This window comes from Anoplopoma fimbria, chromosome 24 (genome assembly GCF_027596085.1).
Source record: "Anoplopoma fimbria isolate UVic2021 breed Golden Eagle Sablefish chromosome 24, Afim_UVic_2022, whole genome shotgun sequence".
NCBI lineage: Eukaryota > Metazoa > Chordata > Actinopteri > Perciformes > Anoplopomatidae > Anoplopoma > Anoplopoma fimbria.
Window position 1 is genome coordinate 10,571,696 of NC_072472.1, and position 22,478 is coordinate 10,594,173.

The 22,478-nt window shown below is 39.8% G+C and overlaps 3 protein-coding genes across 4 annotated transcripts; 2 read left to right on the forward strand and 1 right to left on the reverse strand.

The window, feature by feature from the left end:
• The first annotated feature begins 369 nt into the window (after positions 1-369).
• mepcea (methylphosphate capping enzyme a) lies at positions 370-10,776 on the forward strand. 2 transcript variants are annotated; one of them, XM_054626447.1, is made up of 6 exons: positions 370-777; positions 1,410-3,081; positions 3,190-3,279; positions 6,673-6,891; positions 7,045-7,168; positions 7,305-10,776. In XM_054626447.1, the coding sequence occupies exons 2-6, from the start codon at positions 1,459-1,461 to the stop codon at positions 7,337-7,339; spliced, it is 2,091 nt and encodes a 696-aa protein (XP_054482422.1). In that variant the 5' UTR covers positions 370-777; positions 1,410-1,458; the 3' UTR covers positions 7,340-10,776. The 2 variants fall into 2 exon arrangements, with proteins under 2 accessions (XP_054482422.1, XP_054482421.1); XM_054626446.1 differs by having other exon boundaries at positions 1,410-3,279.
• Positions 10,777-14,085: 3,309 nt separating this feature from the next.
• defbl2 (defensin, beta-like 2) lies at positions 14,086-15,317 on the reverse strand. The gene is made up of 3 exons (XM_054626215.1): positions 14,976-15,317; positions 14,572-14,683; positions 14,086-14,444 (listed from the first exon to the last, which is right to left on the reverse strand). The coding sequence occupies exons 1-3, from the start codon at positions 15,076-15,078 to the stop codon at positions 14,423-14,425; spliced, it is 237 nt and encodes a 78-aa protein (XP_054482190.1). The 5' UTR covers positions 15,079-15,317; the 3' UTR covers positions 14,086-14,422.
• Positions 15,318-16,983: 1,666 nt separating this feature from the next.
• On the forward strand, positions 16,984-21,608 carry spag7 (sperm associated antigen 7). Its single transcript, XM_054626242.1, has 7 exons — positions 16,984-17,151; positions 18,485-18,552; positions 18,973-19,061; positions 19,167-19,251; positions 19,342-19,431; positions 20,226-20,382; positions 20,473-21,608. Exons 1-7 carry the CDS (start codon positions 17,067-17,069, stop codon positions 20,589-20,591), a joined length of 693 nt encoding a protein of 230 aa, XP_054482217.1. The 5' UTR covers positions 16,984-17,066; the 3' UTR covers positions 20,592-21,608.
• The last annotated feature ends 870 nt before the right edge of the window (positions 21,609-22,478 follow it).

The window sequence follows — 22,478 nt, forward strand, 5'->3', positions numbered from 1 at the left end:
TTACCCTGTACAGCATCTTGAGATTTCATTGTATTTTAAAGTGTTATTTATTATTATTATTATTATTATAATAATAAGTCAGTAATTTTAATTAATTAAAAAAAGCTAAACATTCACAGTTTCACAGGACTTGCAGCCTTGTATCTGTTTTGCACCATATATACAATTCGAACAATAATCGACTGATTAATCGATAAGGGTAAATAATCGGCAGCTGCAGCCTTAATGCTCGAGGATCAGTGAGGCTCATTATCATACCGAGCTCTCCTCCCAGTCACAGTCACATATCTCCTCCCAGTCACATATCTCCTCCCAGTCACAGTCACATATCTCCTCCCAGTCACACATATCTCCTCCCAGTCACACATATCTCCTCCCAGTCACATATCTCCTCCCAGTCGTCTTGGACTACAGCTCGGAGCCCGGATGCGCCGCCATGCCGACTCCAGCAGCGGACGGACTCATGTATTCATCAACCTGCCTCTCACTGTGCGCCTAACCAGGAGTTCCACCGACGAAGAAGAAGACGAAGAAGAAAAAGAAGAAAACGAAGAAGAAGAAGAAGTCGACGCGAACGTTCGGAGGACCGAGGCCCGCCCGCCCGTCTAGCACACGACCCCCCCCCCCACACACACACACACGCACACGCACACGCCGTGCCCGTTCGCCGCCGTTGTGTTGATGTAGACACTCTGTGCGGCTAGCTAGAGGCTAACGTTAGCTCCAGGGGAGTGCGCGGTAGTGACAGTCCGGACGGAGGCGGGGAGAGCTGGGGAGGTGAGAGTGTTACTTTGATGGTGACTCCACTGTTGAGTGTGTCGGTGCTCGTCTGGCTCCTAGTAGCGCCTCCATTGTGTTTGTTGTTGTTTTGTTGTGACCCAACGGGCAGCAGCGTGTCCGTGACTGTTTGTCCACTAACGGCTTTTTGATTTGTTGGTCGAACGTTGAGTCGACGTTCCAGCGTTCTGGCCCGCGAGAGAGAAGCTAGCAGCTAGCATGCTAACCAACTAACCAACTAGATGACTGCAAAACAGCGGGACGCCTGAACTTTTTTTTTTTTTTTTTTTTTTTTTTTTTTTTTAATAATACATTTTTTTTTTTTTAGACATGCTTCAGATGTAACAATCACCCATAAATGACGTCACGTTATTCCTAAATATTAATGCATCTGAAAAAGGAGACTTTTGTTGTTATTCTGACACTAGTTTCAAAGAGTGACAGTGGAAGGTCAAAGGTCACCTGCTGCACCCTCTCCTGCAGAAGACGTCTCTTTAGATTGCATGTACCTGGACTAACATATGAGAATCTTGTAAACATGTTTTATTAGTTGTTGGTATGTGTGATTGTGATTTGCAGCAATAAGGGTGCACCTCAACATTGTTTACTATCTTTTTCTTTTGATTTTTCAGATCCAGAAAATCCATTCCATGTCTGCATCAGCCCTGAAAACCAAAAGAGATGTCTGTTGATGAGGATACTGTAAAAACTGGCAGCCCACGTGCCAGCGCGACGTCATCCCTGCAGCTCTCAGAATGCACCGGAGGTTACAGCAACGTATCCGTGATGGTGGAGGGTACGGCGGCCACCCCTGATTTTGCAGCCGCTTGTCCCGTCTCGGGCACCGAGGCCTCGCCGAAACACGCGAGGGCGAATGACGTACTTAGCCACTCAGACGACGCCGGACAGGGAGCCAGAGGGAACGAGAATAACATCAATCGCAGGAACAGCTTTCATCATTCCAAACAACCACAACACTCGAAACTGACAAAGCGCCGCAACACAGCGAACTCTAGTTTCAAGCACCCAACGTCTGGCAAGAGGAGACGAAGGGCCAACTCTGAGAGTGACTCCGTTCTGCCGACCAACTTCCTCCTCGGTGGGAACATTTTTGACCCGCTGAATCTCAACAGCCTGCTGGATGAGGAGGTCAACAAGGCTCTTAATGCAGAGACGCCCAAATCCTCTCCGCTGCCGGCGAAGAGTCGAGACCCCGTAGAGATCCTCATCCCCAGAGACATCACAGATCCACTGAACCTTAACAGCGGGTTAGCAGACGGTAGCTGCATGGTGTCCCCCTTCAAAAGTGGTGGAAGGAAGAGACACCGCAACAGACACCATGGGGGAGGAGGAGGGAGTGGTGGTGGTGGTGGTGGTGGTAGTGGGAGTGGGATTTCAACTGCACAGATAAACCTCTCAGAATCAGGAAAAAGTGAGGTTAAAACTAGCACCGCCGCACCACTTCCAAGTGTGTCAGCCTCAAGTTCTGCACTAGACGTCTCCAAAGAGTCCAGCAGTTTCTCCAGTGTCACAGAGGATTCCCACGAGCACTCGGCCGATAACTCTGTCAGCTGCAAGGAGGAGATGACATCTGTATCTATAGAGGATTCCACTTCCTCCTTATCAGGGGCGACAAACCAGCACACAAGTAGACGCAAGCGTAGGCGCAACTCTGGTAAGATGGAGACCCCTGTGACCCATTCTACGCCCATCGGCAAGTCAGGATGTGGAGACAGGAGTTTTGGTACAGGGTCATCGAGAAATCCTCAGACCTTCCACACGCCAAGAAGTGGTCACAAAACGGTGCCAGGGGGTCGCCAGCAGCCCGGCAACCAGGCGAGGGAGCAACAGAAGAAGAAGTTTCAGTATGGGAACTACAACAAGTATTACGGCTACCGCAACCCACGCGCCAGTGAAGACGCACGGGTACGTGTGCTTCGTCCAGAATGGTTCCAGGGTAAAGATGTTCTGGATTTGGGGTGCAACTCGGGCCACCTGACACTTTATATCGCCAAAATGCTGAGACCTGCCCGCATATTGGGCCTGGATATCGACAGTGGTCTGGTACACGCAGCCCGTAAGAACATCAGACACTATCTGTCTGAGCTGCAGACCCAAGAGGCCAGGCATGCATTGCAGGAGAAAAAGAGCACCAAGCAGGGGGAGAGGAACGGAGGTGAGAGTCAGACAGGCACAGACAAGAAGCACAATGAAGCCCAGAGCACGGAAGAAAACGGGAAACCGGTGAAAGGAGAAGGTGGCCTTGCCGAGGCTGGAAATGAAAATGTCTCCTGCCACACTGAGGTAGGGACCCAGATGCAGGTCGGCAAAACGGAGGAAATGGAGCAGGAAGACTGTGATTCGCCCCCCGCTGATCACTCCGTGAGCTGCTCTTTCCCCGTGTCCCTACAGATCTCCAGGGGTCCCATAGCTGCACCTCCACTAACGGAAACATCCACCACACAGCCCGGAGAGTTCCCCTCAAACGTGTCCTTCATCAAGGTAAGACGACTTTCTCTGTATGAACATTTGGTGGCAGCATGTTCTACATCTTGGAGGCCTAAATCATTCACAATAAGCACATACTGCGTTATGTCTGCATCATATACACGTTCATCAAGACTAAACTAGCAGCGTGGTGTAAAGAAAGCAGCCCTTTTGTCTATTGTAAAACGTCTAATGCACCCAAAATCACTCATTAAGAGGAAAGCAGCATGCTAGGGGAAACACTCTGAGGTCTGACTGACTTCACAAGAGGACATGACATAAATTGTGCGACCACATCTTCTACCTGGAATCTGTTGATAGTGATAATTGTCTTGCCTCTAGATTAAGGATAGCATTGTTACAGCATGGTCAGTCAAAATGCACTATGCAGCCTTTCTGGACAAGATACATATGGTATTAACTTACTAGTTCTGAATTGAATTTATGTTGATATTTCAAAATGAGTATACATTTAGTTTATTCGTCCATTTCAAAATGGTTGTCACTTAGACTGCAAAGGTAAATAGATAAAACATGTTTTTTTTTTTGTTGTTTTAATATATTTTGAAATCAATGGACACTTTGAAACATTGATTTACAATTGATTGAAATAGTTGTTTTCTTGTCAACCAAAAGCTACTCTGCGCCGAGTCAAAAGGACACAGATCTCTCCCCTCTTATACGTTAATACAGATGCATAAAACAATCATTTATCACTTTCATTCTCTGAGTCGATTCATTTTGACTGTGATTATCTTCACTTGCTGAAGGAATCACCACTAGTTTGTCCACCTTTTTACATTTTTGTATCTATTGCACACCTCTTTGTGTGTGTTTCCACCCGGAGGCTCACTATTCCCTGCCTGTGATTTTTGAGAACTGAAAGATGGGCGCAGTAAAGAGGAAGCGTTCGGTCCTTTTTTTTACCGGGTTGATGTTGCAATGTGGCTGGAAGCAATTGGGATGTCATCAACCTCAGTCAGTGCCACCCATGGTTAAATATTTGACAAATGTTGCTCCAGCTTTTCTCCTAAAAACATAAAGGTTTCACGTGAAGGGCTTTTATTGTTCTCATTTTAATTTCAGTTTCTTCACTCTACTGGCCTTGTGCCTTTTTAGAAGCTTTGTGTAGGCAGCTACATGAATTGGTTAGATAGAAGACACCGTGGTGTTTCTGAATGAAATCGATTACAGCCTCCTCCCTGCTACGAGCATTAGAGATAATGGCAGAGCAGCACAGAGCTTATCTTTGAATGAGTGAAAAGCCTCAAGACGACCGCCTGAGCCCCGTCAGCCAGTACACAAGATGGATGTGAGGGGAAAGGTCACACTGCCTGAACTTGTTTCACAAATCTACCCTGGTATCGAGATGTGCATTTGCGGCCCCTAGATGGCGCTCTGAGGCCATGGCCAAGTGGTTGAGAATATCTGAATCAGGCCCCAATCACATGATGCGTTGCTAAAAGAACACGTCGGCTTCAAAACTATTGTTAACCTACGGTACGGCGTGCCTGACGTGCACTCCCCTCTTGGGCCGCTTTTTTTCTGTACTGATCTGATACCAGTGAGCTGGTAAGTTCGGGTTATAATTCCCTCTTTAATATTTATTTTATATTGCTACAAAAACATCTCCCTCAAATAACTTTATTTATGCAAGTTTCTTGTGAAAAAATACACTTTACAAGACACATTTGAACACATCGTGATAACGTTCTAATTATAAAACCTTTATAACACATTTGTCCTATACAAATTTTTACTGTTTGATTTATTAAATGTTTAAGTTCTTTTTTTTTTTTTTTTAATAACAAACCAAATTTCCTGAAAATCTGATAAGAATTAAGATAGTTACAGTCAAATGTTCAGCATTGTATTTGTTTACAAGGGATATTGACAGCATTGACAGCATTCTACCTTCCTGGTGGAATGACCAAATTGCAAATAAATGCACAGACAATATATCCGTTGGTGGATTGACAGCTGGGATCGGCTCCAGCACCTCCGCGACCCTTAACTGGATAAGCGGTTACGGAAGATGGATGGATGGATGGATTGAAAAATCACAAAGGCGACCCACCACCTGCCACAATAAATGCAGAAAAACACGATGCATGCCTGCATTCACATGACGAAGAACAGCAGTTATAGGTAGCTAGTTAGCTAGCTGGCTAACTATCAAATGCTACTTCATTTTCATTTTCTATTTCTAATTTATTTTATTGAAACAATAAGGTACCATAGAGTGTATGGACTTGCCAATTAAGATAGGTTGCTTTTGGCATAATTAACGATCACTGTTGATGCAGAGAAAGCAAACAGTGTGTCGGTTATCAGCTGAGAGGAGCTTCTACTCTACTGGATGTGTCGTGCATACGCTAAAATGTCCTTTGAGAAATTGATGTCAGCAAGAATTTGAACATACCTTTAAAATTGTTACATAGGCCTGCATCTTTCCAAATTATGAACTTCAATTTTACCCCTATTAGACGTTTATTAAACATGCATTCAATGTAACATAGCTTTGTGCAATATGAGTAAACAGAATCTGTGTATAACAGTTGTACTGTAAACCCGGGGGTGTGCAGTGCTTATGGTAAATATTTAAGGGTTTTATGCATTTTGATCTATGTATGGATGTTTTTAAAATATGGTCTACAACTGGGCTATATGTAGCAAATAAATCCTGGTCTATATTCAAGCTATACCAGAGCTAAATCATAGAGGTAATGTTGAAATCATAGAAAACCAAGAATAATAGCTATAGGATTCACTTTTACTCAAATTGTAATGGGTCTGGTAAAACATGCTATAACTACCACCTTGGCCACAGGGGCAATTGTACATCCTATTGCTGTCTATTCTCCATCTAGGCTACACCGCGGCTAAATCTGGGCTGTCAGTGACAGGCTCCTTTATGAACTGATTAGATTCTGGAGGTCAAAGGTCAAGGGCACTGTGATCCCATAAAGCATGTTTTTTATGCCATAATTCTAAAATGAATATGCTTATTATGAAACATTCACACACAATTACTAATAAAATACAATGATGAAGTGATGATTATTTGAGCCAGACTGCAACATGGCATGGCACAGGCGTACAGCTGTGAGGCAATGATTTTTTGTTTTATTATTATTATTTCTTTTACTTTATTATTGTTTTTATGCAACCTGTCTTGACCCTCTAAACAGAATGCTGCCCTTTGCTGTTCTCTCCAATAGACCCAAATCCAAACGTCTGACCCTTTTCATGAACGTCATTCAAATATAATTTTCACAAAGCAGATTCTCTGCTGTGGCCAAACACCTGATGTGTTTACTTTATTACAGTCCTAGCGCAGAGTAGCACAGAATAGTTTGTCCATTTAAGGCAGTGCTTTGCTCACAACACCTCTGTTCTCCTTTTTAGGCTAATTATGTCCTGGAGAACGACAATCTTCTTGTGACTCAGCGGCCAGAGTACGACGTGATCATGTGCCTGAGCGTCACCAAATGGGTTCACCTGAATTGGGGCGACTGTGGCCTCAAGCGGCTCTTCAAGAGAGTCTACCTACATCTCCGTCCTGGAGGCATGTTCATCCTGGAGCCACAGCCCTGGGAGTCCTATGTGAGGAGGAAGAAGCTGACGGTAAGAAGCTGAGAAGACGGGGCTGACGATGCAAACCATGACTTTTGTAACAAAGCAAATATACCTGAAGTTGACCAGGTTTATTAGTGATTCTAAAGCCTGGTTTGATTTGTTGAAATAAATAAAACATTTGTTTTCCCTCTCATTTGACAGGATAACATTAGCAAGAATTTTCACAGCATCCGCCTCAAACCTGACCAGTTTCCATCGTACCTTACAACAGAGGTGGGCTTCGTCAGTTCTGAGTACCTTGGGGCCCCCAAGTGTTCAATGAGAGGTAATTCATTCTTTTTTTTTTTTTTTTTTTTTTTTTTTTTTTTTTTTTTAAACAGCAAACCTATGCATAACATTGTATTCACCACATTAGCTTGATGTCATTTTCAACTTCTTTTTTCCCCCCACCATTACAACAGGTTTTCAGAGGCCAATCTACTTGTTTCACAAATGACCGCTCCTGCCTTGAAGATCATTGAATGTGAGTAGCCTAAAGCCACCAACACACATGCAGCCGGCTGCCCCGGACCGCAAGGAATCATCTGAGTCCTTCAGTTATTGACGATGAAATTCAGAAAAGGAGAATGGGACCAAAAGTGGGAATTAATTACGTAAAGAGGGAGGATCTGTCGAGAAAAAGGCACCTATCAGAATCCTCTGTGACTCGAAAATTCTTAAACTGTATGGAGTGAACTGGGATGGGACTCCACAATGTGTAACCTGGAGCGGAACATTATAGCTCGGCCTGACTGGAAGAGGTGCTCATCTGATCATTTCCTTGGACTAGCCTACTGCTAATGATGCTCCAGTTTGATGCACGGCCATAACATGTGTTTGCAAATCTTCGTTTTATATATCTTTACTTTCATAACTTTGTTCTGTGCCACCACATCACCATACGTTATACATGTTAGGGTTGGGCGATAGGGCAGACATTTTCCAATTGTCCACCATCACCACTTTATCTGGTGATTGATGGCGTAATCACTATTAGCTCCATATGACATATGACACTTGCAAAACTGCAGTATACAACTAGATTACAAAGCCATTAAACAGACTGACAGGATGTCTCTTGGTAAACCACACTGGAGCACAGGATATGTGTTTTATGCTATAAATGAGGTTAAAATAGGTTAAATATCTGCATCATGTTTGAAGCCTTAAATCCTGTTGCAGCACACGTATAAATGCACATATTTTGGTGACTTTAAAACAGTCAAACTAATCCCATTGGTCATAGATTCAGTCTGTCTGTGTAGCTGATATATTTGTCCCATCTTCCAACCCTAATATACAGTTTGTTTTGTCATTATTTTGCAAAATAGGCCTTAGAGCTGAATTGACTTAACACATTTTTTTTTTTTTTAAAAGGACAATATGAAAAGCTCCTAAATTGCACAAACCCAAGACACTATGAAGTGAAAAGTGGCTCATCTAAGTGATGAAGACTGTGATGCACAATGAGAAAAGGTTCACTCAAAACAGCCAAAACAACAAACACCCAGTGGAATAGTGAATGCTTACCCAAATTTGCAGCAAAGGTTTGCCTCTCTTGTTTAGTAACAGTCGGTCCCTTTAAAAGTGTCATGATGAATGAGTCATCAAATATTAAATTGAGAGTTTTGGCTGTTTTTGAAAGCAACAAATCACTTCATGGGTTCTTTAAGCCTTTTCGATGCTCCACACTAATGACAGGGGGCACATTTGAGCTGCTTAGCTTGAGATATTTCAGCACAGAGACCAAAAGGACTCATTTGCAAGGAAAATCTGTAGCATGCAGTCCTTATTTTCTTTTTCTTTTATGACAGTAAAGCCATATCCCTACATTTATATGTCATTTACAATGTCAACAATAACAGAGAGCATAATTACGTTTTAAATGAAAGGCATTAAAGAGTTGCTACATCACTAGAGCATCACTGTTGGACAGGCATTCATTCAAACAGCATTAGAATCACATTCTAGCTCCAGAGTCAGACTGAAACCTCTGTGAGGCTGAATTAAAAATTTACATTTGTAAAAAAAAAAAATGCTTTGTTACTAAAAGTAATGAAATGCATTAATAATAGTTTTTACCAAATTCAAATATGAATATGCTGTTTGTATTGAAGCGCTGCCAAAATACTTTATGGGTGTCTGCTCTTTAATTTGACAAAATATGCCATCTTAGTCTTCTAACGAGGACAGTTATGAGTTTGGGTCTTTGTGGTTGTGTCTTCACTGGTGTGCACTGAGCACCGCTCATCTCCCAACTGTTCATTCTAAGTGGCTGGGACTGAAAACCTTCCTTTTTATTGTGACTGGTTCAATTACAGCATTTGGCAAACTAGTGTAGGAGATGATGGGAAATATGGAGGATGTGTTTCTATTTTAGTAAGTGATCAATGTAAATAAGGTTGCAAAGATTTGTTTTACTGTTGTTGATATTGAGTTCATAACTGCTTTTGTTATTTTTCAGTGTTTTATTTTTTATTTTATTTTTTTTATGTTTGCTGCCAATTTGTGAGTGAGTCAGAGTTTTTGTCCTAAAACGGACTGCTAATCCAGCTCAACAACAAATGAAAATGTACATTGCAAAGTTCTGAATTGTTTGCTTTGTTCTGTCCTGGCAGGCACATGGATTGTTAGATTGGCTCTTTATTTTTTTATAAACTGTTTGAAAGGAGTGTTGTTGTCAATGCACTCTTATTTCAATTCATTTGACATGTTGGAGACATTTTACAATTTCTTCAAAATGGAAAAGATTTGATTACTTTTTCCATCAAACTTTTTCTTCCACAAATGTGGAACCCTGATTTAACTTCTAAAATGGATCGTCAGGTTACATTTTGGATTTAATTGGTTTAAACCTCAGTTGGCACATCAGACACACGGCACCAAATCACATCTTCCTCTAAACCAAGACAATCAGATTCTCAGGCTTGGATCAGCCCGATGCTGTAATTGTGAGGGCAGTTTGCATAATTGACAAAAGTTTTTCTTACTTGAGGATTTAATTTGGGAAACAAATTGTTAATATCAAGTTTGTGCTTTGCCACCGATCTTCAGATTGCACCTTTCTGTCTCAGCAGCAGTATCTTCAGATTTTAAGCCAACATGTATAAAGAGGGCTGTGTACACTTCTGTACTCCCCTTGAGGATTTGCACAAAGTTGTGTGATTTAATTTTTTATTAAATTAAATAACACAAAAAAGGTTGTAAAAAAAACAAACAAAATACAACCCCTTGTTTCAACATGGTTAAATGCAGGTGAGAAATATTACTGTTTCAAATTTGTAGTTATTCTCGTGTACAACAGAATTTTGTGCAATATTTGCTCTTTTGTATTTCTGCCCTTAAAGCCAGCAAAAGGCCATGCCCTATTAGTAGAATTCATTTAATACTGCAGGATTAAAATTAAGGAAACTTGAAAGTAGGTTTTGAATGCGAAAACTTTGGCTCCCGATTTTCATGTTGCAAATAAAACCAAATGTAAATATGATATAAATGATGTGTTGATTATAGATGATAAATTGCAGTGAAAGCACAGTCTATTGGATTTTTCTTGTTTCATTATGTATTAACATGTTTTGTATTTGCAACTTGAAGACTGGTGACCCATTCCAAGAAATGGATTGAATGAATAACATCATTTGGATATTTGGCTTTTTGCTTCGAGAAATAACTTTTCTGTGTTTTATTAAACGGCCGTAAGCTGATCATTTAGTAATTCTGCTAAATGCCACCGACCATTGGATGCCAGAGACGATGAACTTCACCTTCAACACGTTTGCTCACATTTTCATACTATACACTAAAATCCCAGAGATTTCTTTTTAACAGCAGAGAAATGTTCCGTTAAAGCTCATCTTTAAAACCTGAAGATACAACCAGATAATAAGAATTGAGCAACATCATGAATTAAATATTGATGAAAGGTTTTGTCACAAATGCAATAAAGCCGTGACAAAACAGTGGTCGTACTTACATTTGCGTAATTGCCTCTCATTTATTAGAAGTTTTCTAGGATTAAAGTACATAACTAGTGAAATATTAAAACTGAATGTCTATGAACATCTTTTTGAACTGCAAAAATGCAAAAACTCAAAGGGTGTATGAATTGTATTGCTGCTTAAATTAACCTCTTTGTGTTAAATATGCACTCCTATGCCTCGAGGGAAATAAACTAGTTTAGTACATTTTTGGCAGTTGATGTTTTACATGTACTTTAACTTTCTTGGAATCAGTTTTTCTGGAGAAAGAAAAGTTGGAACAAAACACGGCCTCTGTCAGGGAAGCCTTTAACTGCCTCTGAACAACAAGCTATATCTGAATCTTTCTCTGTTTAACAATTTAATGATTGAAAGTGGTTCCACATTTTGTGGTTCAGTATTAAATTATACAGCATTAGGTTACCTAACTGAAATGTTATTTTTGGCTGTAAATTGGCACAGACAGAAATTAATGGGCTTCTCTTTAAATGTATTTTAGTACCATTTATACAGATCTGTTATGTGGTTCTATATTGCAGCATTTTGGTACCTTTTAACATGTTCTGTTTTCAAAAGCAGTTCTGATAAGCAGTGCTGGGGTCTACCCATAGATGTTCTTATAGAGGCGATCATCTCAGCATCTGTAAAGGAAGTTAAAAGTAAATCCATCCACTTCATCTGAAAAAAAGGTAACATTGATTGACTTTTTCACGTATGTGGGAAGGGCAACCGCGTGATCTATTACTGCATGTGTTCTGGCTGCTCCTGTATAAAGGGAATTGCTATGTCAGTATGTTAATGTTTCCCTATAAAAGTCTACATGATGATCAAACAGTTAGACCCACAGTCCAAAGTTTGATTAGAACAGGGTGTGAACACAACTGACAAATCCTGTACATTATAATACAAGCCAATACAACAGCATCCCGATGGTTGCATTTATTGCAATGTACTGAACAGGTGTTCTGTTGTGAGGTACAATAGCATCAGTAAGTATTCATTCGTCTTTATTTCTTTCCTGTGGTTGTTAGAAATTCTGCATTTAAAATGTTTTATTGTGCAAAGAGCGTCCGCACACAATCTTTATTCATTTACTGACGTAACTAAAATTTCATGAATTCCGACCCTATGCTGTGATGCTCTAAATTGCCGGATTTTTAGAGCAAAAACAAAATTAAGTCAAACTCCTACAATTGCAGAGAGAAACAGACTTGAGGAGTGGTATAGAAACATTTGCTATACGTCGAGGTGACAGAAGACCTAAAGGTGCACTCTAACAGAGCAGAGATCCTTTATATGTGAACCTGCAGGACAACTGTCTGCAGACATCAGGCCTTTATGGTTGTAAAAGCATAAGACTCAGGATATTTTACTTAGAGCTTGTATAATTGCACTTACTGGACTAAAGAGCATGAGGAAAATGATTCTCTGGTTGTCAAATGCAAGGTCTGGGAGATTGGTCAACACAAAGGTCAAAGGTCCTTTTTAGAAAATGTTTTTCTCTGACTAAAGATTTACCATTTATCTCAACAGTGACCACATTCACACAGCAGAGTTTAGAAGAGAGATTTTTGTCTGTTTGTCTTTATAATTGAGGAACTGGAAGTTGTGAACAGGTTGTAAACTTACACTTGTGAGGTGGAGATCATTTTATTTTGTTGTCTTATAATATATTTTTTCAAGCTCTGACTCTCAATATCAAAGCAGAAGATACACTTAAAAAAACTTGCACATGATAGTTTTATATGAATAGATGCTCAAATGGTATTTATACACTGTATACTAAAATGTATATATGTATAAGTTAAAGATCATCATTGATGCTTTTACACATTTCTTTATGATGCCATGTGTTTGATGACTACTGATTTCATCGGTCTATGGTATTATGAGATTAACTTTCATTTGGCCAAAAACATAATTATAATAATAACTTTATTTGTATAACACAATGCATGCAGAGATGCAGCCCAAAGTGTTTAACCAAACAGCAGAACTACAACATCACAATCACAATACAACTAAACATAAACAATGATGACCATTAAAGGAAACCCAAATGAAATGGCAAATCAGAAAAAGGAATGTTAACTGTCGCACTGAAGACACCATTTTTATAGTTAAGTGTCAGATCTGTGAGTTCCTTTCCATAATTAATAATTTCTCATCAAAGTTACCATTTTATTTTGATAGGACTTGAGGACCTGCCCCCCCCTTAGCAGGACTTAGTTGGGCTGCTTTAGAATATGTCTCTGTGATTTCTATGTGACTTCTCGCATCTTCAAACCCTTATTTCTCTGCAGTAATAAAGTTCTACACTGATACAGTTTAAAAATACCTCCACCCTGTCACAACTTTCTCATTTAAGCTGTGGGCTTTGTGAAGACAGACAGCCTCATGTAAACAAGTCCGTGGCTGGTTGCCCCTTTGTAGTTTGGTCACGCTGCGCTGTCTGAATAGCACAAAGATTCCACTCAGATGACAATGCCGGGCACAATACAGCCGCCCGTGTTTACAAATAGCATCCATGACTTTAACACCTACTAGTCCGGACCAGCCGTCCACCATCTTCGGATCCTGGCTTTGTTAACTCTGGTACTTATCAGATTGATAATAAAATGTTTGAATGATATAGTTAGTTGGTTACTAGATTTCAATATTTAATGTGTCCTGTAATGTTGTTCCTTAAACAAAGGAGAGTTTATTAGTTTTCAGCTGGCATGTCATTTCCTAAATAAATGAAATCAAACGAAGCCAAAGTTCACCAACAAAGAAAGACATTCGACCGTCCAATGGGAGACAGGCAGACAATGAATTTGCTTTGCAATCTGGAATGGTGGATTGTGACGCTGTCCATATGTTCCAGACAGTGTTGTCCAGACACACAGAATGGTGAGATGACATAAACACAGGCACGAGACATAACACTTCATTCACAAAAGCTCTATTCCATCACAGCTATTTGGGTCAATCACTTGACCATTATTGTGTGCAGCGGTGAGCAAACGCATGCCAGATTGCTTTCCATGCTGTTCTTTCCCGAAGGTCAATTAAAGATGGTAATGAGCTGCAGAGTTAGTGATAACACTATATTTCAGCTTTTTTTTTTTTTACATGTAAATTGAAATGATTACTTTCAATTTACATGGGACGGTATAATTAAAGCTGAAAGGGATTATTATCCTAATTTAACAGCAACAAACAAAAACATTAGTCAATTTATTTTCATGCATTTATTGGCACCACTGCATTACATAGAGAAGAACTGGCCGTTCACAAGGCACTGATGTTATTAAATGATACTGGATCAGTCACACTCAGTTTCAGGCAACAATGACAGATATATGAGCTACAGGATTGCAGCTGCAGACCTAATCTAACTAGATCTAACTAAATAAAGTGCACTTCAAAAGCACTCTTGGCCAGACTCCACTGCATGTCTGAAGTCGAAGATGGGTTCATTCAGAGTAGAGTTGTCAAAACGGTTTATCCAGAAGAATGCTGTCGGTTTCAACTGCCAGCTGAACTGAAGATGTCCGGCCCCATGCTGGTGCAAGCTGGTGCTAAGACCTCACAGCACAACACCTGAAAATCAGCACAGTACAACTTAACTTAAGTCTCACAATCAGCAATCATTTCTATAGTTTTGTATTTGCAATAAAATACCAAATATTACAATGTTATGCACAGTTCTGATCGTTAGCAGTCTCACCTGTATCGTCGAGGGCAACCGTGATGACCAACGATGTACTCCTGAGCATAGCAGAACCGTCTGCAGAGTCCTCTATACCCACATGTCCAGTACTGCATTTCTGGATCATCGCCTGTATATAATTATAAAAGAATCAAAGATATGTTCCCACATTCCTGATGAACATTAACTTAAATTTTCATAAACTGTAATCACAACAAATCCATTAATCTTAATAAGAATTTCTCGCTGTTTAAATGACTTAATAGTTAAGAAAACTGTAAAGTTGTGATGTCATAATTCAATTTTATTTCTCCTATGAATCATGCAGAAAAAAGTCCAACTTATTCTGAGCATATTCCACATCATGATTTGCTTGATTTGATCTCAAACATTAAGAAAATGGGAGTATCCACATCGCTTACCCTCCCCGACCGCCAGCATCAGGAGAAGCACAAGGAGAACCAAGCTCAGTCCCTTCATGTTTGGGTACCAATAAGCTTTCAGACACTGTTGTTGATGCTGCATTTATACAGCATGTCAACCACGGGGGAGGAGTCTGTCGTGCTCTGTCCAAATCACAATAACAAAGTATCGCTGAATGATGTGCAGTCTGAGGGCTGCAGGTCAGGACTATCAGCTCACTCAGCTTAGTCAACAGCTGCAGCTTCTTGAGAATTTAAGTTGTTTTTAGGTATTTTACAAAGAATCATACTGTAATTTTTGTTTGCTCAGTGTGCAAAGCAATACTTTATTATTCAACCTGCTCTTTGATTTAAAGATACTGTAAATAACCTGTACTTTTCACCGGAACACAGAAACACAAACATCAAAATTAAAAAAAAGGGTAAGTTCTTTTGAACTGTACTTACATACACCCCTATGGCTGTACCACAAAGGACTCCTTCAAAAGAACAAGCCCTCCAAAAGATATAAGTATAGGTGAGATACTAATGAATCTGTTTGTTTTAGACACAGTAAGCAGCACAATGCTGTCTGTCTGGCGGTGCTTTCAGGGCTGCCCTCTGTTCGACCACTGCTCTGCCTGCGTCTGAATATGGCAGTAGTTGGTGTGTTATTGCTGATGCTGTGAAACTACAATCAAACAGCACAAAACACTCTGCTCCAGTGACACACAGGGAGGATTGTTAACAAAACAATAACAACAGAAGGCGTAGACACACATACATGTACTTGTGTAGCATGCCCCCTACTGCTTATGTGCACACACATGTACAGATAAACCACCTTTTAGGGACAAACCATGATCCAATCTGTGATTAAAGAAGGTAACCCAGCAGCCTCGGCATCTGAATGAAGCCTAGGGCAGAAACAAGTGAAATTTAAAAGTAACTTTCCGTTGCACGAGAGGAAAAACTTAAAATGACTGTGTAATAGCTTTTTGATGAATTGAAAAAATTGTGGTCAATGACAAAGAAATTGAGAAATTACATTTTTTCATACCAATGAATGACCTAGATAATGTAGATTCAAGGTCACTCTGAATAACTTTTTGTGCTGAAGGTATACCCATCCAATCAGCTTTCATCATACAATAGTGTAGAAAGCCTTTATGTATTTATATGTATTTCTACTACACTACAATGAAAAAATACTTTGTTACAAGTACGCCTGCATTCAAAATCGTACTAAAAATTGCACTTATTATAGCCTATATTTATTATTGGGCTTTATTCCTGATTCATTATCATCTAATGACTAAACAAACTTGTCAAGAAAGCCAGCAGAGTGCTGGGGTTGTCCACTAGATACGGTGGAAGTAGTGGGAGACAGGAGGATGATGGCCAAGCTATCATCCCTGATGGACAACACCTCCCACCCCATGCAGGACACTCTGGCAGCTCTGTACAGCTCCTTCAGCCACCGTCTGCTTCACCCCCGGTGTGTGAAGGAGAGATACCGCAGGTCCTTCCTTCCTGCTGCTGTCAGGCTGCACAACCAGCTCTGCTCCCAGTAGACCACATGACACTAAAAACCTCTGCAACACAAATACACTGTGCAATACAATAGTTATAATAGTTTGTGTCTGTATATATAATAGTTCAGTTACTGTGGATTCTGTACTGTTTTTTACTGTTTTTTTTATTGCTCATTTGCTTATTTATAATACTTATTTTTGATCTTTTTTTTTTTACTATGTCTCTTGTTTGCACTTATCTTATCTTAAGTGGCATTTGAATGTTGTCAAGGGGATGTTAGTGCTGATTTCAACAACTGTATTTGTTGGATAGTTTCCTCCAAAACGATGCAAATTTTATAAACTGACTTATAAATGAATTCTTGACATAAAGTAATTTTAAAAAAAAGTAGAAGCAGGCTTGTTTACATTCTCCAACTGGCTGATATACCTTTCCGCTACACAGGGTGGCGACACATGTTTTAGGTCACTTAGACACCAGCGAAGAAGAAAAACTCGGGACATCTGCGCATGCGCGGCTCCATACAGCTGCAGCCAACAACAACAGTCTGCACGGCGGCTCCCCCCTCATTCCAAGATGGCGGACCTCCTGGGCTCAATCTTAAACTCGATGGAAAAGCCTCCGACAGTCGGCGACCAGGAAAGCCGACGAAAGGCTCGAGGTACATACTGTTTAGGCTGAATACCAGCTCGTGTTACCGTAGTCTGAAGCGATTGAAAAAATGGACATATTAGGAGGCTTAGATGTTAATAAATACGAAGGACAGGCGGAGCTGCTGCTGCTGCCATTGGCCAATTGAGCCTTCAAGTAAGCCACGTGGGTCCTGGTTTAGCACCGCCTCAACGGAGCATGCAGCCCCGCATGTGCTGCAGTCTGCCGCAGACCCCAGGCTCAGAGTCTGGACCAGTGATGTGGGGAAGCTGCATCACAATGAAGAAGCACTTGTGTTTTAAAATGTGATGCAGTCAAAAAATGGAGATATCTGCTGTCCCAAGTCCTTGATGTGTATGGATCTATTACATCTGATTCAGACAGTCAGACTACTGGTGGCACTGCTGCTACTGCAATAATCCAGTTAGACATCTGTTGCATCTGTAATAACCCAGTTAAACATCTGTAATAACCCAGTTAAACATCTGTTGCATCTGTAATAACCCAGTTAGACATCTGTTGCATCTGCAATAGTCTCCTGGATGTTGACATAGGAAGCAAGTTACCTCAGAGCTTTCAAAAGTGGTCTCCCTTTATATATACATTTATTATAAGCTTGTATTATTTCCATTCATGATCAGTTTTAGTGACTTTTCTCTCTACCAATAAATGTATAAAATTCTAAATGATATTTGCTATTAACTCAGGCTATGGGTATTTTTTTTTAAAGTAGATAATAATAATAATAATAATAATAATAATAAATAATAAATACTATAGATAGCTAGATGGTAAACCCCTTATGTATCTTAAAGTTACTGAAAGCTCCCTTAGACAAGTTACAAACAGCAGCTAATTATCCATTAGCCACCATTTATGTCTATTTTTGAATATTTTATAATATTTCCTGTCTACAGATCTCACATGAAAACATACTTCTCAAACACTGTGCTGAGTTAAGAGTTGCTACAAATAAAAGAACATCATCCAATTTTTTTTGTTTTGAAGACATAACCATAGAAACTGACCAAATCTGTTTCATTAACTGTTGACTTTGCCTCCCAATAAAACATCAGAGGCTGTTTGCCTGCAGACACATGCAACAAATAATAGGATTTGAGTCACTCTGTACTTGCCCTGAATGACCCGGACATGTGGTTTTGCGAGTAAAGGAATTCTGTCCCTCGATTAGCCTTTTTGTGACGTCAGTCTTTAAAAATACAAGTAGGCCAGTTTGTAGCTGCAAGACTAAGTTATATGTGTTTACAACAGAAACTTTAAATGCCAATGAACACAAGCAAGCCATATTAAAAGTTTAATTGTATCCTTTTTTTCTTTTCAAGAGCAAGCAGCAAGACTCAAGAAGATGGAGGAACAGGAGAAAAGAAAGAAAGCAGAGTTCAGGAAAAAAGTGAGAGCCGGAGTTTTTCATCTAATACACATTGTATATATACACATGAGGCCTCTATTTTTATACACACCACAACAATCTAATTCAATCCAGTACAACCGCTTTTCCATTCAACCTTTTATGTTCAGTTTTTGTTGACATTGTCGGAAATGTGTAATTCAATTATGTTTGTTGTACTGGTCTAGATTATTTTGATAGGTATGACATCCATGCTAAAACATATAAATGAACCTCAAGAAAAACATTCTAGGCATCGTTGAAGTATACTTAATGACGGACCAATTGTAGTTCATTAGATTGTAAAAGTTGATCTAATAAAGTGGTCGCTGCGTGTAGATCCAGCACAGAGCTCCTGCGGTCTCCTGGTATTCATATCATGCAAAATTACACAGAATGTTTCTCTCTGTATCGCTTGTTTAGATGGAGAAAGAAGTGTCGGATTTCATTCAAGACAGTGCACAACAGAAACGAAAATACAATCCTATGGGGAAGATTGAAAGGAGCATATTGTAAGTACTTTAGATAAGTATTATAAGCTTCTTTATGCAAGAAACATGACATGTTGTGTCATATGCATCACATTTATTTACATCTCATTCCTTCCTGTCTCACAGACATGATGTTGCAGAGGTGGCTGGTCTGACTTCTTTTTCTTTCGGGGAGGACGAGGAGAGCCGTTATGTCATGCTTTTCAAGAAGGTCAGAATACTTTTCCTTTTCATCCGGTGTTAGATGATAATGTCAAAATGTGGGGAAATGTGACTTGATTTCCACTTTGTGCTGTGGCAGGAGTTTGCTCCGTTAGATGAGGAGCTGGAAGCTTATCGCAAAGGAGAGGAGTGGGATCCCCAACTGGCAGAGCAACGGCGCAGACTAAAAGTAAGACTGGATGCTCTTTTTTTTTCTTTCTTTCACGGAGACATGCACCCTTTACATTAATCTGATTAATCTCATGTGTGAATAAGCACATTGGTCACTTTTACACAAAACTCACAGCGGTTCTCCTGCTAAGTCGGACTTAGTAAAATTTCTGTATCACTTTCAACTTGGCACAAGTTTAAATTGAATGCAATCACTTTAACTTTAAGGCTGCAACAGCACAAAGTGAGACAAGCAGAGAGGGAGACAAAAAAAAGCTTTAAAAAGATCACTGTAATAGATTTAGTAATAAATAGATTGATAGTGTTTATCTGTTATGCACACAGAAAATATGTTTTGTGCAGATTCAACACAGATACAGGGAGAAAAATCATTATGAAAGAAACACTCAATTTCTTAAAAGACTGTCACCTTTAATAGAGCATAAAGAAATACAATCACATTAACTATCATTGCCTTAAACGGAAAAGGTCTTCTTGGGCTATGGATATCATTATTTTGGTTGCTCGTTCCATGTAGAGTATCTTCATAATCTACAGTTGACTGCTTTAAGTCCCATTTACCTCTTAGGAGGGATGTTGAAATAAGTAAATGTATTTACTGAAGTAGAAGTTGGTGAGGCAGGTTGAAGAGGATCAGGTATATTGAAATATATGTTCTTCAATTATACTGCTAAGTAACTCCTAGACTGCATTTCACATTGCAGCTCAATGATGTCTAACTTTGATAAAGGGTTTATTTATCCTTGATTTTCCATCAAAGTCTCTGATTTTTTTGTTTCCTCTTCACTGCAGGAAAAGGCTGCATTGGAAGAAACAGAATCCAGTAAGACAAAGAAGCCAGAAACGTGTCCCAACTCCAACTACAGAGACAAGTACAGTCACCTGATCGGCACCTCAGCTGCAAAGGATGCAGCACATACACTAGAGGCCAACAGCACTTATGGCTGCGGTGAGTACATTTTGCCTAACTTAATTCACATCACAGTTCTCCTTCTGCATCTGTATTTACTCATTATGTGTTGGTGTTTTTCTCCCTCAGTGCCGGTGGCCAATAAGAGGGACACTCGCTCCATAGAGGAAGCCATGAATGAAATCAGAGCGAAGAAGCGGCAGAAGCAAGAGGACGACTCAGGGGCAAACAACAGCAGCACCTCTTGAGTCTCCACCATATTTGCTCTCATCTGCTGTGTGCAGGTGTTTGGCTGTGTGCAGGTGTTTGGCTGTGTGTGTGTGTGTGTGTGTGTGTGTGTGTGTGTGTGTGTGTGTGGGTGTGGCAGCGTCAGTGTGTGTCCACACGGTGTAATTCATCCTATAATGCAATATCTTGTACTTCAGGCATTTGAGAAGTATAACTCAAATGACGAGCCTTCAGTCCAGTGTATATACCACTGTCCGTCTTAGACTGTGTTGAAATCATGAAATCCTGTTTAGTGGAGGATGCTCAGATAGGCTGATCCAGGAGGTGGATTTCCATTAGGTTTAACATTTGCTTGTGACGCCAATTATCAACCTGCTCACACACATGGTTGGACCCTTTACAGTATGAGAAACCTGTTTTGAGTAAAAAACAATGTGTCTGGGTGTTTAGCTACTCAAAAACAACTCGACATCTTCATACATCATTTTAAAGGACATGTTTTGGCAATGATTGACAGGTTTGATACAGATGTTTATTTGCTGTCCTAAGTGACATTTTAATTAGGAAAATTGAAAAAAGAATGTAGGCAATCATGGCTGAAAAGTCAGAGTTCCAAATATCCAGTGTAGCTTTTAAAAGGGAAACAGGAATGCTGTCTGATGACCAGCTTTTGGGTACATTTTGGGGGGTTCTATCTCGGTCTCAACCTGTTTCAGATCTTTGTAATGTTGGAAGCATGCCATTTCCTCCATTTTCAAGAGGAATCTCATTTTAGAAAATGCTGTTTTGTGGGTTTTAGGAATATTTGATTAAGTCTGAGATTATCTTTGTTTCAATGCATCTGAATTAAACTGATTCTCCACTCTAAATGTTTTAATAAGAAGCCCTTTTATGGCTGGCAATATGTAGGGAACAGGAATACTAGACTCATTTTAGGAATATTGGTCGCATCTTTTTTTGTTTGTAAATTTGTAGGCATCTTGGTGTCATTTTAATATTGTTGCACTGTTAAATTCCCCCATGTGTGTTAATAAATGGAGAACAGTATTAAGTCTTTGTATGTTGCCTTCATTCTTTCGTAGCCTAATTATTTTACTGTTGGCTTTTTTAGACTGGTTTTGCTGTCTAACAATATTATTTAATCCAATACAACATCACAAAATAAAGACTCAAAAATGACTGGGAGAAAATGGTGAGTTATTATCTTAAGAGGCTATCTATATTAAGTTATCTAAACTAATGCCCCATGAACCTGACTCATAAAGACTTATGTATGGAGGACGACATGTAAACGGAGAGAGGCTGGTGGAAAACATCAGAAAAAAATTGAGTTTCTTGTGAATTGTGAGGTCAGTCAGAGGCTTAACGACCACACAAACACAAACACATGGTTGCTGCGTCCCTTAATAGCTATTTAACAGCTAATTTATGTTAATGTCTTTGGCTGTTCGGGATGAATAAACGACCTGGCGGTCACCCAAATGATGCGAGGAATAAACTAAAAGATTATTGGGAGGAGGGCCATCCCTTCCATCCTGTGGATTAGCTTATAATAATAATAATAATAATAATAATAATAATAAAAAGTAATTATTATTCTTATTAATAATAATATCTAAATATCTGAAGCTGAAATTACAGTCCATTTAAGGAGCTTGTTTGTTGTCTTTGTTGGTTCTCAGAGAAAAGAAAATGTGTTGGGAAGGAGCAGCTGTCTGGATGGAGATGGGGACATCAAGGTGAGGAAAGGTGGACCTAAAAAACACTAACGTCTGTACACAGCTGAAAGTGCAACAGTCAAAAGATGTTATTTTTATATTTGAATGATTGTGTGTCCCTAATGTGTTTTGCTGTGTCTCCATCCTCCGGAAAAAGCTGGAGGAGCAGCTAGAAAACCACAAGGAGAA